Source organism: Zosterops lateralis, assembly GCF_965231275.1.
Source record: "Zosterops lateralis genome assembly, chromosome: 18".
NCBI lineage: Eukaryota > Metazoa > Chordata > Aves > Passeriformes > Zosteropidae > Zosterops > Zosterops lateralis.
In genome coordinates, this window is record NC_139778.1 from 5,056,993 (window position 1) to 5,072,571 (window position 15,579).

General features: G+C 41.2%; 1 protein-coding gene across 1 annotated transcript; it reads left to right on the plus strand.

The window, feature by feature from the left end:
* The first annotated feature begins 3,718 nt into the window (after window positions 1-3,718).
* Window positions 3,719-15,579, plus strand: DHRS7C (dehydrogenase/reductase 7C). The gene is made up of 7 exons (XM_083874865.1): window positions 3,719-3,855; window positions 4,376-4,531; window positions 8,687-8,799; window positions 11,125-11,335; window positions 11,662-11,754; window positions 12,917-13,072; window positions 13,592-15,579. Exons 2-7 carry the CDS (start codon window positions 4,378-4,380, stop codon window positions 13,798-13,800), a joined length of 936 nt encoding a protein of 311 aa, XP_083730991.1. The 5' UTR covers window positions 3,719-3,855; window positions 4,376-4,377; the 3' UTR covers window positions 13,801-15,579.

Genomic DNA, 15,579 nt, shown 5'->3' on the forward strand with positions numbered 1-15,579 from the left:
GATGGGGCCGTGATGCCTCTAGGGCACCGAGGCTGCAGACATCTGTGGGGTCTGGGGCTTTGGGAGAGGCCCCAGTGTAGAGGCCCCTTATATTGTATAAAGATCAGAGCTAGGACTAAGACCGGGGTCCAGACCAGAAGCATGTTTAGGACTAGGACCAGGACCATGGTGGTGGATGTGTGTGTGCAGCACCAGGACTAGGACTGGGACAGCAGCTGGGACCAGAACCAGGACAGGATAACAACTGGGACTGGGACAAGGGCCACAGGGGACACAACAATTAGTGCTGGGGACCAGGACCAACGTGGTGAACACATCCAGATCCAGGAGGGGCACTACATCCAGACCAGGAATCCAGGCCCACTTGGAGAGACTTTCTGTGCTGGAGGGGCGCTGGTGAGGTGCCACTTGTGGGGGTTGTGCATCAGCTCAGCCTGGTGCAGGCTGGTGCTGATGTGCAGGAGAACATCCCCCCAGCTGCTGTGGCACCTGCAGCCAGGGGCACCTCTCTGGCACCCAGCCCTGGGCTCCCAGTGTTATCAATGGAAATATAATTTCCCATTTATGTCTCAGCTTTGGCATGCTGTTATTAATCACAAGTATTTTGATATGCTACAATTTATAAATCCTTTTAATTGCTGGTTAGTATAAAATAACCTATCAGTTTAAATATAGTTTATGTAAATAGTGTTGAATAGTAAATGTAAATAGTGATGAATATATATCATAGGCCTCAGCAACATATGGAATGTTAAAAATGCCTTTAACTCAAGAAATGGTGCAAAACCAATCAGTTCTACCTGATGTTTCTCACATCTATGGTCTAATCTCTCCAAGTAATAAGATATGTGACAAGAACCAGAGCACCAAGAAGAAATTAGAGAAGAATTTATTGACTCCATGTTACCAGGAAGTGTGAAACAACAGGAGGAAACCTCAAGAAGAAATACAATATATTGACCTAATCTACAGGATGCCATGCAGACAAGTCAGGGGTTAAAACCAAACAAAAGAGTTCCTGTAACAACAAAAAAAAGAGAATGAATAATGTAGGAACTCATGAAAATGTATGTACTCCAGTAATGTAACAATATCTAGAGAATGTTGTTCTAAAACTGACAGTGTGGGTTTTTAGCCAATAGGCAGAGACACCCCAGCACTGGACACTGGCCCTTTTTATCCCCTTATTAAATTTCTAAGAATTCCAAAAAAATAAGCTTTGTTTTTCACACCAGGCACCCCAAATCCCACAGCAGCCTCAGCTCCTGCAGCACTCTGAGCCCCTAACTAACAGACCCTTAGCCCTGCCCCACAAAGAAAACATCAAAGAACATCCATCCCATGCCATGACAGCACTTCTGAACAATGTGAAATGTCAGTAATGGAGATATTTTTTTGCAAGTGCATGCTGATGCTCTCCAACAGCCAGCTGGGCTGAGGGCTACAAGGAAATAACCCCTAGATCTCCATCAGGTTTCAGATTTGGACACACTCTGTTCAGCTCTGGCCTCATCTGGGACAGTTCCTGGAGCTCAGGACACAGAGATTCCAGAGTCAGTTGAGGGAGGGAGAAAACCTCATTTCTGTTCAGGTTTCTCTGTAGATAGTTCACCCTTTTTGTGGGAACTGCCCTCTGGAACGATTTTTAAATATCCTTGTTCCTCTAGTGTTCCCAACAGTGCTCTGAAGGTGGCAGTGCACAATGCATTTCTCTGGTATTTCACCAGACAGATTTCTGTGCTTCAGAAGATTTGGGTGTTCTGTCACTGTATATCTGTTTTTTTTCCCCAGATGGTTCTGGCAGTTTTCCTTTACAATTTTTTATTTCATTAATGGACATGATAGCATTTTATCTTTGCAGTCTTACACACTGTGGGCTATCTAGTTCTTTCAACTGACTTTTTCTTAGTCTTGCTTTTTTACGTTCTTGTACCTTTATTCTTCTTCATTTGGAAACAAATCACTTGGAACTCATATAAGTCCTCTATCTCTAGTGTGTGCTTTTTTTTTTTTTTTTTTTTTTTTTTTTTTTTTTTTTTTTTTTTTTAATGTTTCAACTTTCCAGGAAAAATGTTTCCAAAGCCCTGAATGAATTAAACAAACAACACATCATGTTCCATAGAAGGAACAAACTGGCTCAGCTGCTGATAGCGAACTGCTCATTTGTTTATTAAAAGCTGATGCTTTAAAAGTAAGAGAAGGTAGCTGGGCCTTTAGGAATGATGGAAAATTGGATTTCCTCTCTGTTGCTGCAGGTGGCCTGGCATGACTCAATGTTTTTACATTCACTTGCAGAAACTGATGTACATTACAGGACACTGTGGCCATTTTGCATTGAAAACCAGGTATTTATTCCTACCTGTCATTCATGTCTTTTAGTTAGAAATGCACACAGTGTTTCACATGTTGACACATTGTAGAATTCTGTGGTTTGGAAATCTTAAACCAGGGGTTCTTTGACAGGCAACTTCGCCTTTCTGAGGCAAGAGGACACATCTTGGTTCTTGAAGTAGCTTCTGGAGTAAGTTAGGTTTGCAAACCATGTCTGAACACCCCCTCCTACACTCACCTGAATTATCTTCTACCATTCCCACATATCCAAAGTCACCACGGTCCTGGTGCCTGCTGAACTAACCATGAAGTCCTTGTTCCTTGCTGGAAATCTCCAACATCAATGGCTGTCATTTGTGGAGTTGCATTCTCACAGTGGGAGTGAAAATTTGGGTTTAGGTGACCAGTTACACAGACCAAACAGAATTATGAACCTGGTTGTCAGAACTTGCAGTTTTAAGATAGTAATATGCTCTTTTTTTTAAGAAACAAAACTTAATTTATTATGACCTCCAAGCAAACACTGCATTTGACCTGATGCTGTGGAGAAGGCTCCCAAAATTGAGTGACAGCACTGGGATTCTAGGTGTGAGGTTTGAATAGAAGTGTGTGATATCACAGGGTGGAAAACCTAGAATTTAAGGTTTTAGAATATAGTAATATATTTATATAAAGCAAGATGGAGGTTTTAGGGTGGAGTCCATCTTTTTCACCTTCATGGCTCTGGGTCGTGTTTTGTAATTGGATAGAAAAATCTACATTGCGGGCCATGGGTAGTTGGTTATTGGGTTAAAAGTAAGAATAATTTAGGTGTCAATTCATAATTGGACAGTTTATCCCTAAATGGGCCTTGTAAAGAGAGAGATAGGGGCCATTTTTTATTTTTTATCTAGGAGTGCTGTGGAACTCACAGCTTGTGAGACTGTAATATAGATGAAAATTAATAAACATCTGAGTCCAAACAAGAAATACCATCTCAAGCATTTAATCCCGACTCTGGCAATAAGAAGATAAAAAAGCAACAACTCCCCAGCCAACCTCCTCAGAGACCTGTCCCTGACACGTTTGTACTTCACTCCTATTGCTGAACTGGGATTATTTCAAATGGCAACTTCTTTATGGTTGTGTTGAAGACCCGTTACGGCGTTTACACAAATGTTTTGGTATGTAAAGTCACTCGGAGGAAATCACGAGAAATTGAGGCACCACAGACAACTGCAGCAGACCACAGGGCAGCAGGAGAGATGGTTCTTTGTGTAGGTGGATTGATACTGTACTGAGAGCTTCTCTGTGCCTGCCCAGGCTGTTGGGGTGGGTAGGTCAGGCATGCAGATCACACTGGACAGGCTATATTTACCCTGGCACCGTACACCATTTACACCAGCCCATACATAGCCACTCTCATTCAGGGGAAGCAGCCTCAACAAATGCTCTGTGAAATGTCTAAAGGATCTTAATTAAATTAAATAAATGGCAAAAATAAAATAGAATGATCTGTCTGTATCTGGAGTCCTCATAGCCATGGTAAGTGATTGTATTTTCTCTATCTTTTGCAACAAAAAAGACTTCTGTTGTGAGTTTTATCTGAAATTTGGATTAAAAGTTTTTTCTCTGCTTTCTAATAATAGCAATGTAATTAAAATTTCAGTGTTTATGTTTTGCCTCAAGGCATAATAGAATATACATACATTTATGCATAATATATATATGTTATTATAGTATTGCCAACATACAGTAATTTTGCATAAAAAGAATCAATTTTTGCCCAGCCCATACAAAAAAGAGGAAAACAGACAAAGAAACAATATTACCCTGTTTATTGAAAAAAAATTACACCATTGACTGGAAAAGAACCTTCCTACTACTTCAGGGCGCTGCTTTGGCATGCTGACCACTGGATTTTCTAGATAAGAAATCATTGGGTTTTAGATAGGAATAATTGAAAAATCATGAACGTGTATTGTGATTACAGTAGGAATAATTGAAAAATCATGAATGTGTATTGTGATTGCTGTACTCTCATGAGGTCTTTTGTTTCCCACAGCCATGGGTATCTTTTCTGTGCTTGCTCTACCATTGCTTCTCTTAGGGATCAGTGGAGTTATTTATATTTACCAGTCAGTTAAGTGGCTGCTGTCCAAGTCAGCGGTGCAGAACAAGGTGGTGGTGATCACAGATGCCATCTCTGGACTAGGCAAGGGTGAGTTGTCTCATTTCTTCTCAGTGTCAGAGAACAGAAGCAGCCAGGGAGTGACCCTCTGGGTGATAAATGTGCACACATCGCCTTGGATGTATTCAGAACTGGCTGAATGAAGCTGAAGTTAATAAATATATTTATAAACAAATCCTATGATTTTTAAGAGCCTATTTTTAGCCTCAGCCACGGGAACTATTGGTAAACTATCAGAAGCCTGCAGAGCTTTGTATTTATTTAATTCAATAGAATGAGAAGTTTTACAAGAACACTGAGTGCTATTTTTAACATCTTGCTACTCTAAGATCTCATTACACAGGCTGTCACTGCAGGGTATCTGCACAAACAAGTGTCACCTTACTCTTTACATGTTCCTTTTCAGCCCTTAGAGACTTCAACAGTTCCTGCTTCTTGTGAACAGCAATGCTCACCCCACTGTCCCTATTTGCATCTCCTCACTCCCTATTACCCTAATTACTCCTCTTCCCTTGGCATCCTCCAGTGCTTCCAGCTGAGCTGCCTGGCTCTGTGCAGTCAGAGGACAAGGAGGGTGGTGCCTTGGAGTGGCTCCCTAGAACAGAGACCAGACAGAGTTGAGAGAATAAAGTGGATGTTTATTAAAGGCCTTCAATAGATGCACCTTGGGCAGCCAAAAGCCTCCCAGAGGCTGCATCCAGTGTGGATGATGCTCAGCAGTTTTTCAGACAGAAATAAGTTTGGTCTCTTTGCATGTCAGGGGTTAATTGTCCAATTACAGCTTTAGGTAATGAAGTCATGTTCCTCCAGTTTGCTTTATCCCCTCAATTCACTTTTGTTTATACTTTTCAGGGCCTGAGGCAGCGTATCCTTGGATCTCAGGCTTAGAAGGATTGTTTTTGTCTGACCAAAATGTGAAGACAGTAGCTAACACTGTATATGGAGTTCAGAGTTATACACTAGTGCAGTACAGGACCTGAAAAATATAAAAGCTAAAAACTGAAGGCATCAAGGGAATGCAATAATTTATCTATTTTAAGAACTGATGGCCTGGGTGGCCAGCCACTGAGCATCTCTAGTCCAGAGGAGGTGACAAAGATGAGAAGAGGGCTCTACCTTGGAGACAGGCTGGCAGTGGCGTTATTCATCCCAGAGAAGGGAGGGCTCTGGCAAGACCTTAGAGCCACTTCCAGTGCCTAAAGGGGCTCCAAGAGAGCCAAAAAGGAACTTTGGGCAGTGGCCTGATGTGACAGGACACAGGGAATGGCTTCCCACTGCCAGAGGGCAGGGTTAGATGGGATACTGGGGAGGAATTGTCCCCTGGGAGGGTGGGCAGGCCCTGGCACAGGGTGCCCAGAGAAGCTGTGGCTGCCCCTGGATCCCTGGCAGTGCCCAAGGCCAGGCTGGACACCGGGGCTTGGAGCAGCCTGGGACAGTAGAAGGTGTCCCTGCCATGGCAGGGGTGGCCCTGGGTGATGGGGCACTGCACGGGCTCCCCATGGAATGGTCACAGACCAAAGGCTGTGAGAGCTCATGAAGCATTTGGACAATCCCCTTGGGCACAGGATGGGACTCTTGGGATGGGTGCTGTACAGGGCTGGGGGTTGGACTCGATGGTCCATCACAGGATGTTCTGGGAATCTGTGACCTCCCTCTGACTCCTCAACTCCTTGGATGAGATGGGATAGAGCAACCCCAGGGTCCTGTCTGCCCTCTGGCTGCTGCAAGGTTCACCCTGTTCTGGCCAGAACCGGAGCAGTTATATTTCAAATTTCTTTTAGAGGGACATGGTTTAGAGTATTCCACTGAGATTGGATGTATTGTAGAATTATATGATGTCTGGGTTGCTAGATAAAAAAAATCTCACTTGGAGCAGAAATATCACCAGTGCTGAATTTGTTTGGCTGAGGCATGAAGCCAAATCTTGGAATACTCCAAGGTGAAAGAAAATTTATTGAACATTTCTCCAGCTGTCTTTCTCCAGCAGTGCATGACCCTTGGGGAGTATTTTCCTAACTTCAGTTTCCTTATTTACATTTCTTCCTCATTTTTATTTATTTTTTCCCCCTGTGGCTAGCTGTTATCTGTCAGTTGAGGCTAGAAAGGCAACTGTGTGTGTGTGGTGCCCCCACACTCCTTTTCATGTAGATGAAAAATGAGGTAGCTCAAAGGCCTTTTATTATCCTAAGTATACCCATGACCAGTACCCCATAGGTTGGCACCAGGATGTTTTTTGCAGGCTTGAATGGTTCCAAATAATGCAAAATTAACTTTCCACTCAGGCATATGTGATGGCCATTCATTCCAAGCTTTAAAATACCAGCTGTGTGGCCAGCTGCTGTGGATGTGGGCTCTAAGGAAACAGCCAAATTCTTTTCCTACATGCCAGAATTTCTGGACTAAAGGCAAGAGTCATCAAAGTTAAAAAAGAGAAACAAATCTATGATGATTGAAGATGTTTTCAATGGTTTGTGGTTGTTATTGAAACTTAGTTCCTGTTTCTTCTGAGTGCTGGAACTCAGAAAAGTACAGGGAAGTTCTAGAGGAAAACATAATTTGTTTCCCTTTTTCACCTTTATTGCTGTTCACATAGAAGTCTTTTTCTCCTTTTGTTTTTCACAAGATTATCTCAACTATTATTTATAGGGAAAATACTGCTGTAAATATTCTGGCAAATACTCTCGGGCATTAAATTAAAAATCCTTCTGTGCTAGAAAAAAAAAGAAAAAGAAAATAGAAGGCATTCATAAAATTACTGTTGTAAATAATGGAAAAGATTTCTTAAATAAAAGCTCCCAGCTGCACAGGTTTGCAAAACCACAAGGGTGGATCCATAAATACTGGCATACAGATATTAAGGGTCTAACATGATCATTTAAGAAATCTAAAATGGGTAGATGGGCCTAACTGGATTTCCTGTGGGTATTGAAATGTTTTTTGGAGGACAGCAAGTCATTGCCCTGGGCTTGTTCTGTTGCCCATTCAGCAAAGGCCATGGTGTCAGTGCTGAAACTCATAATCACAGAATGATTATGTGCAGGTGCTTTTATTGAAGAGCTCTGGGAATCAGGGTACAGGGTACAGACCCAAATATGACTCCCATATGGATTCTAAATGGACATGTTTTTATACCCATTCGTTATATAATTATATAATATTAATTATTAAACCCATATTGTTCTATTGTATACACTGATCTTATCCAAGCATGAATTCTTGTAGCTTTCATCAGCCCCCCCAAACATCGTTTCTCATGATTCTTGTTAAGATTAAACAATAATCATATTCAATTACCAAACAATCATTACATTTAACAATCATATCATTTATCATATGATGATTATGCAGGTGCAGTTTCCCATTATCTAGTAAAGACAAAACCTAATCTTTGTTTCCAGGCCCTGCGTAGTTTTGGTTCCCTTTCCCAGGCCTATCCAGGCCCAACCTTTCTTTCCACCTCCCCTGAATCTATTGTATAAAATTCCCATGATTTTAGAAACATTTTAACCCTGTGCTATCCATGGGAGCTGAGACAAACCAAACAGGCTGGCAGAGCATTATAAGACCATGTTCCTTTTCTTCCCATGCTGATTATGATAATGGCTGTCATAGAGATTTGCTTAGGGACCAAAGAGGAGAGCTCCAAGGCTGAGAATGACGCAATCAGGAAAAATAAGTCTTGATTTTCAGTCATATGAGCACATAAAGTGATCCTCTGCCAGCTAACTCCCTGGCTGCACCCAGAGCAGACCTCTGGTTTTGGGCACATCATCACTGCACCCTCAGGCCTACCTGCAAGAATTTATCTGTTCTGAGAAAAAAAAAAAAGGCAGGCAGTTGTGAACTTTTCCTGGTTAGGAGGACAGCCTTGATGGATTCCTAGACTGAGCATCACTGTTCAATTCAGCTGAGCTAGAACAGCAGCCCACAGCTGCCAGAGGGACCCAGCTAACAGTGAATTTCTCAGGGATGCCCATGGCGTGTCTATACTTGATGTTTTTAAATACATTTTTCTGGTCAAACAGACAGGATGGTGAGGAAAAGAATTTTTTTTCCATTTTATTTCAAAATTAATGAATTTTAAAGCATGGATTCAACACCCTGAGCAAAACCATTTCAAGCAAAATAAGTAAAATGATTTTGCCAGTATTGTAATTTTTCTTTTTTAATGCATTTCTCTCCTAGAATGTTCTCGTGTGTTTCATGCAGGAGGAGCAAGGCTTGTGTTGTGTGGCAGGACATGGGAAAAGTTGGAAGCTTTGTATGATGCCTTAATTAGCGTGACAGACCCCAGCGTGGTAGGTATTCACAGCCTGGGACAAACCTGGCTCAGGTGTTGGAGTATGAATTCCCCTGGGGCAAATCCACACAGGCCCAGGAGTGTCCAGAAATGTGAGGATTGAATTAGAACCTTCTGAAAAAAATAGAAGACATAAATCCACAGAGACATGAGGTAGAAATGCAAGTTTAGTAAGAGAAGCCCTAAAGCCTAGTTTAAAGTTCAAGTAGCATTGCCTTTTTTTTGTTTTTTTTTTTGCTTTCCCCCAAATTTGTTCTGGAATCAACCAAATATAAGGCATTAAATTATTTTGTTTGCATTCAATTCTGCAAATTTGAATCTCTTTTGATTCTCTCAAAAATTCTCTTCTATATTCCTCCCTAAGAGCAGGAGGAACGGGGGCTATTTTCTTCTTTCTGACCAACTGCACCTAAAAATTCAATGACTTCGTACTTTTTTGAGGATTCTGAATCCTAATAGGATGTACACCATGCTGGTGCCAATAGAGCTCTATTTTACATTGACACAAACCCCAAGGTTCACAGTTCTTGCACGTGGGACAGAAGATCTCTGCCATCAGCTACACTCAGGGACAGAATGTCATCTTAGATCCAGTAAAACAATGTACAAGAAACGTGATTTGCTGTCAGTGGTGGCTTTGGTCACCCAGGTAATAACACCAGACACAGAGAGACAGAGAAAGAAGACACTTCTGAAGGTCTTTACAGCACAGTGCCAAAATCCTGCTCTCTGGAGCTGATTCTCTAAAGCATCTGAGTGCTCCTGTGTTCTGAACAAGCCACCCAGAGAGAAACCCTCAGCAGAGGAATTTCTCTGATAATTTGGATGAGAGGGATCCAAGTGCTTCATTTAATGACAGGAAATGCCATCATTGATTAGTGTGTTCAAGGAGTGGGAGATAGGTCTAAAGATCAAATTCATTTTGAGCTTCTCCACTATTTGGGGAAGAAAGTCCCAGGTAGAAGGGATTTGGAGTAGAAAGGACACTGATGGGGGCATGCAGGACTGCCGCTGCTCCAGCTCTTTGGCAGGTGTTTCTTGAAGCCCATGGCAAAGCTTCCCTTCTGTCACCAATACACATTGACTCCTTCCAGGGCACAGCTGTTCCTGAAGGCATCACATACATTTTTGCAGCCATCACTCATCAGACCTATAAATATTTGGGAGGATTTTATTCTTTTTTTTCAGTGGGCTTCATTCATCTGCATAAATAACCACAAAAGTGGTGTCTTCATGTTAGCCTGCACAGATCCAACTAGGAAAAAATATTAAGTATGACTAAGGATTCTGCATTATGTTGTCTAAGTAATACAGTGAGGGAAAAACCCCAAACTTCAAGTTCATTCCTCTGTTCCACAGTTGGTAAAATCTGTTTTTACAGAAATCATAGAAATGTATGATTTATCCATGATGTATCCATTCATAAAACCTATAGCAAACCAAACCATTCCTACCTTCCTCCTGCCCTCATGTGTATGTAGCTCATCTGTCTCAGCATTAACCCCAGTCCCTTGTCAGCAAAGGCTTCTTCCCATAAAAGACCATGACTTGAACTGGTAGGGGTCACCCTTGTGTCTATTTTCTGTTTCCACTGATTACAAGAGAGAGAAAACTCACTAGGAGATAGTCCAGCTTACCCTTCCCATGCTGTTCTGCTTCATCTGAAGTCAATTAATGAATACCCATCCTCACAGAATCACAGGATAGGTTGGATTGGAAGAGGTCTTAAACACCACCCAGTGCCACCCCCTGCCATGGGCAGAGACACCTTCCACTATCCCAGGTTGCTCCAAGCCCTGTCCAGCCTGGCCTTGGACACTTCCAAGGTTCCAGGGACAGCCACAGCTTATCTGGGAAGCATTTTCTCCAATATCTCGTCCATCCCTGCCCTCTTGGCAGCGGGAAGCCATTCCCCATGTCCTGTCACTCCATGCCTTGTCCCAAGTTCCTCAACAGCTTTCTTGGAGCCCATTTAGGCACTGGAAGGAGCATTAAAGTCCCCTAGAGACTTCTCCAGGCTGAACAACCCCAGCTCTCATTGCTCTAGATCTTCTTTCTAGACTGTTAATCTTAAAATCTTAAATTTATGTGAGAATGACAAAAACACTTCGAGTATCAAGGTAAATTCAAGAAGACAGAGACATAGCTGACAAGACAAAGACAGAGACAAGACAAAGAACAAGACAAAGATTAAGACACAAATAAATATAAATAAGAATATATATAAAAAATACATATAGAAATAAAAATAGAAATATCTATAGAAATAGAATTATAGTTTGTATATAGCAAGTACCATTGAAATGAGTCTCTTGTTCATCAGACATATGCACCAAAGCTGATACTCCTGGATATCACAGACATAAGCTGCATTCGAGATGTAGCCAAGGAAATCCTGAACTGCTATGGCTGTGTGGATATCCTGATCAATAATGCAAGTATGAAGGTGAAAGGAGCAGTGCAGAGCATTTCACTGGAACTTGATAAAAAGATAATGGATGCCAACTATTTTGGACCTATAACATTAACCAAAGGTATTTAAATTTTTCTTTCTTTCTTTCTTCTTTTTTTTTTTTTTTTTTTTTTTTTTTTTTTTTTTTTTTTTTTTTTTTTTTTCTGTTACCACTTAAAGCACATTGAAAATTAAATGGGTTAATGCTGCAACCAACTCTGCATGTGGAATTCAGGTGAAGTCTAGAAAACAATTTCCAGCTATTGGATTTTGTGATACTTTTGCTTGCAGTATTGAGACAACCTCCATTGAATTTGTGCTATTTCCACTTTTGCTGTCTCACCTTTTCCCTAATTACACTCAGCTCTTTTACTTATGTGGCTCTTTCTTGTATTTATCTTTTTGCAGCCATTCTTCCTAACATGATCTCAAGAAGAACTGGCCAAATTGTTCTAATTAATAGCATCCAAGGGAAAATAGGAATTCCATTTCGTGCAGCCTGTAAGTTATCCATTGCAAAAACATCCATTCTAATGCACAAGCTGTGAGGAGTCCATGACACTCATCATAGGTTATTAAAAGTGCTATTTTGTATCCAAATTCAGTATTATTACAGCATTTGGCTGATCTTTTTTTAAATTGGAACTCAACTTGAAATAGTTAAAATGGCGAAATGGAACTGCTGCCTAGGGGACTTGAGAGTAAATTTTAAATATATATATAAAAACAAATTGTGTAGTTAAAATCTATGTCTGATCTATACTTGTGCATATTGATAGAAACCTTCATGAAGAATAGTGTGTAAATATAAAATATGAGTAGATAAGAGCTACTGCTTTGTGAAGCAATAATGTATTTAGGTGTGGGAGTTTAATAGGAGATGTAGGAATTGCTTTCTGCTTAGCTTTCCAGAAAATTTTCAAGGTCTTTAATCCAAAGTTCCTAAAAAATCGAGGCTGTTCTGAACTATGATGGAAGGTCTGCGCATTAATAAAATACAGAATCAGTGGACATAAAATATAGGAGAGATGTAAACAGACATTTGAAACTTGGGGCAGATGTAAACAGACATTTTTAGTTTGACAGAAAGTCAGAGTGAGCAATGGGCTCTGGATTAGAAAGTCTGCAAGACCTCAGCTGATAAAAAAGTCTTGACGTTCAGTTACTTTAAGATTCACTTTAGCATTAAAAGTAGCTCAGATTGCTGCTGCAGGGCAAAGTCCTAATCAGTTTACACAGCATGAGGAGCACTGCATTCCAGCACTGGACATGTATTTAACTGCATTGTATGGATGTGTTACAAATTGAAGAAACAGGAGGTGTGAGGACTCGTGTCAGGGACAATTCCATCCACCAAAGACATTTGTGAACTTTGGAGATAACAGAATTGTTATTTCCCAGCCCAGGATGTGCTATTTCTGACTGGGAAATGCAGACAACGTGCTGTTTGACACGTCCAAGAGACTCTATGCCCAACTGTCCTGTGGAGATAATTTCTTATTGCTTGTTTTAAACATGTCCCATGATCATTTCACTGGGTGAAATAATCCTTTTGCATTTTGGTTTATCATTCCACGCTCATTTTCCCAAACACTGGTGCTTTATTATACACCTGCTTCCATGCAAACCATGTATCTAAACTGGTATGCTTTTTCACTTTTAGATGCTGCTTCCAAGCATGCTGCTGTAGGCTTTTTTGATTGTCTTCGAGCTGAAATGGAAGAATTTGATATTTCTGTCAGCACTGTGAGTCCAACCTTCATCTGCTCGTACCATCGTCCGCCAGCACCAGGAAACTGGGAGGCATCCATTTGGAAATGTGAGTTTCGGTGGATGAAGATGAGGCACATAAAGCAGGAGGGAGGCTTTTCCAGGGTGAAAATAAAGGAAAAAAAAAAAAAAAAAGGTGGAAATGACAGAAAGATGAACAGGTGTGAGAAGCAAAAGAAAAGAGATGTTGGAGAGGTGATATAGACTGGTAAAAAGAGAAGGGATGTGGAATGAGACAATGTTGTGAGAAAATAAATAAATCAGGGCATCAGGAATGGAGGGGGAGGAGAGCACAAAAGGTCCACAGTGACAATTCCACTGCACTCAGGTTGCTCCTTCTCTTAGGGACTGTAAGGATTTTACCTCAATTGCAAAAACATCTTGGCCACATACTGATGAGGAGAGTGGAGTGGGGAAGGGATTGAAAATGCACAGAAATTAAACTGATTTGGCTGATTCACAGATGTGTATCTTCTCAACACCATTTCCTCAGAGTATCTGTCTGTCTGTCTGTCTGTCTGTCTGTCTGTCTGTCTGTCTGTAGCTCTCACTCCTCTCTTGTTTCCAGTCTTTTTCAGGAAGGTGTCCTATGGTGTGCACCCCGTGGAGGTGGCAGAGGAAGTCCTTGCCACAGTGAGCAGGAAGAAGCAGGAGGTCCTTATGGCAAATCCCATCCCCAGAGCAGCAGTGTATATCAGAACATTCTTTCCCGAGCTGTTTTTTGCCATTGTTGCCTCAGGGATTAGGGAAAGGCTGAAGACAGAAGAGGAAAGTTGATTTTGTTCTGTTATTTTCTTTGCTTTTGACCTGGAAAAAAAAAAAGGTTTCTGTTTTGAATGTCAGTGAGTTGTGCTGCTTGCTGTGGGTAGAATAATGCCACTGTCATTGACACACACATTCATCTATAAAGCTTCCACTCCTTTGGTTTTAGAGATTATGTCAATGTGCCATTGGAACCAAACAAGTCCCACTGCTCATTTAACTTCCAGCACCAGCTCACTTCTATACCTCATGCATCAGTAGAATCACCACCATGAAAGGAATTCTGAGGGCAAAGGAATGTATGTCATCTCACAGGGACATGAACCTTTTGCTGTATCTCTCATTGAATTGCTCTGGCTTCAAGAAACCTGACTGAGGGAGGTGTTCACCACTGGGATGAAGGGGTCAGTTCCTGCAGCACCTGTTGGAGCTCCATCTATTTTCTGTTGTAGCACTGGGGTTCTGTTGTAGTGTGAGTCACTATGCCCTTAACTGGGAAGTCAAACCATCATTTGTTCAAAATTTTCTCATTCTTCAGCAGAACTCTACTCCTTCAAAAAATCACAGTGTTTGCTGTGATCTCAGTTATATTTCTTTCTGTACCTCAATAACAGCCGAGCCCTCGACATTTCCATAAGAGCAAGATGCAGAATAAGTATAATTTCATCAGAAAACGATCAGGCACCACAGGACTAGCTGAACACCATACCACCAGCTAAACATGAATCAACACTGTTTGTGGCTGCCCCTGGATCCCTGGAAGTGTCCAAGGCCAGGTTGGATGGGGCTTGGAGCAGCCTGGGACAGTGGGAGGTGTCCCTGCCCATGGCAGGAGGTTGGAATGATATAGATGCTCTTTAAGGTTCCTTCCAACCCAAAACCATTCTGTGATTTCTATGATTTCTATTATTGCCCTTCTTTGTTGTAAAAACAAGTGGATTATGTGTTAAAATAAGCTGAATTTAATCCTTCTGCTCCGTTTCGCACTTCTTAGAGATCAGCAGGAATTCTTCACACAATTTCCCTTCAAAACAGTGAACAGTTCAAGGAGCCACAGCAGAAGGCAGTGAGAGGGAAAGAGGTAAAATAACACCTGTATCCTATTGAAAAAAGTTGTAAAGAACAGATTTATTTTTATCTAGAAAGTAGACGAAGGTTGTATCTTAATGATTTTCAAATTCCTAAAATGGACTGCAGGGAGGGTAGGAACTGAACTGTTCTCCATTTCTGCTGGAGTTGGACAATGTGCTAAAATTATTGCCAAGGAGATTTACAGGGACAGCACTTTCTGCTAAGAATAGTTAAGCACAAAGGATAAATTGCTACAGAAAATTTCAAATGCCTGCCTTTGGAAGCTTTAAAGAAGAGATTAATGAAACATCTGTAAAAAAGCAATGTAGCTTTAGTTTATCCTGCCTAGAATAAAGGAAGGATTAGATGACCTTTTAAATGGGTCACACTTGTCTCTAGTTCAGTGGCTTTTTCTCATCTTGAAGATGAGGTTTCTCCACTGGTATTTCAGACACAGTATTTTTTTTTCCCTCTGGGGAAATCTATTATTTAATCTGAAGTTTTCAATTTCGTTTGTTGATCTTTGCTTCACTGTCTCACCTGTAGATATGTGTTGCACATAAAAATATTATGATAAGAAAAAGAAATATTAAGATGAGTTCAGGACAGCAGGAATTGCATCCCAGAGGTTCCTATTTCTGTCAATAACTTCCAGTGGCTATCAGGACTACTGTCGACCTGTGTACTTGTGCCACAGGTGTCTGAAATTTACTGAGATGCCAT

Excerpts from the sequence above, each read along its gene's own strand:
- DHRS7C (XM_083874865.1), top strand. The coding sequence starts at position 4,378 with ATGGGTATCTTTTCTGTGCTTGCTCTACCATTGCTTCTCTTAGGGATC. Across the intron at positions 8,800-11,124 it reads GCGTGACAGACCCCAGCGTG|ACATATGCACCAAAGCTGAT; the intron begins GTAGGTATTCAC and ends CTTGTTCATCAG. Across the intron at positions 13,073-13,591 it reads GGAGGCATCCATTTGGAAAT|TCTTTTTCAGGAAGGTGTCC; the intron begins GTGAGTTTCGGT and ends TCTTGTTTCCAG.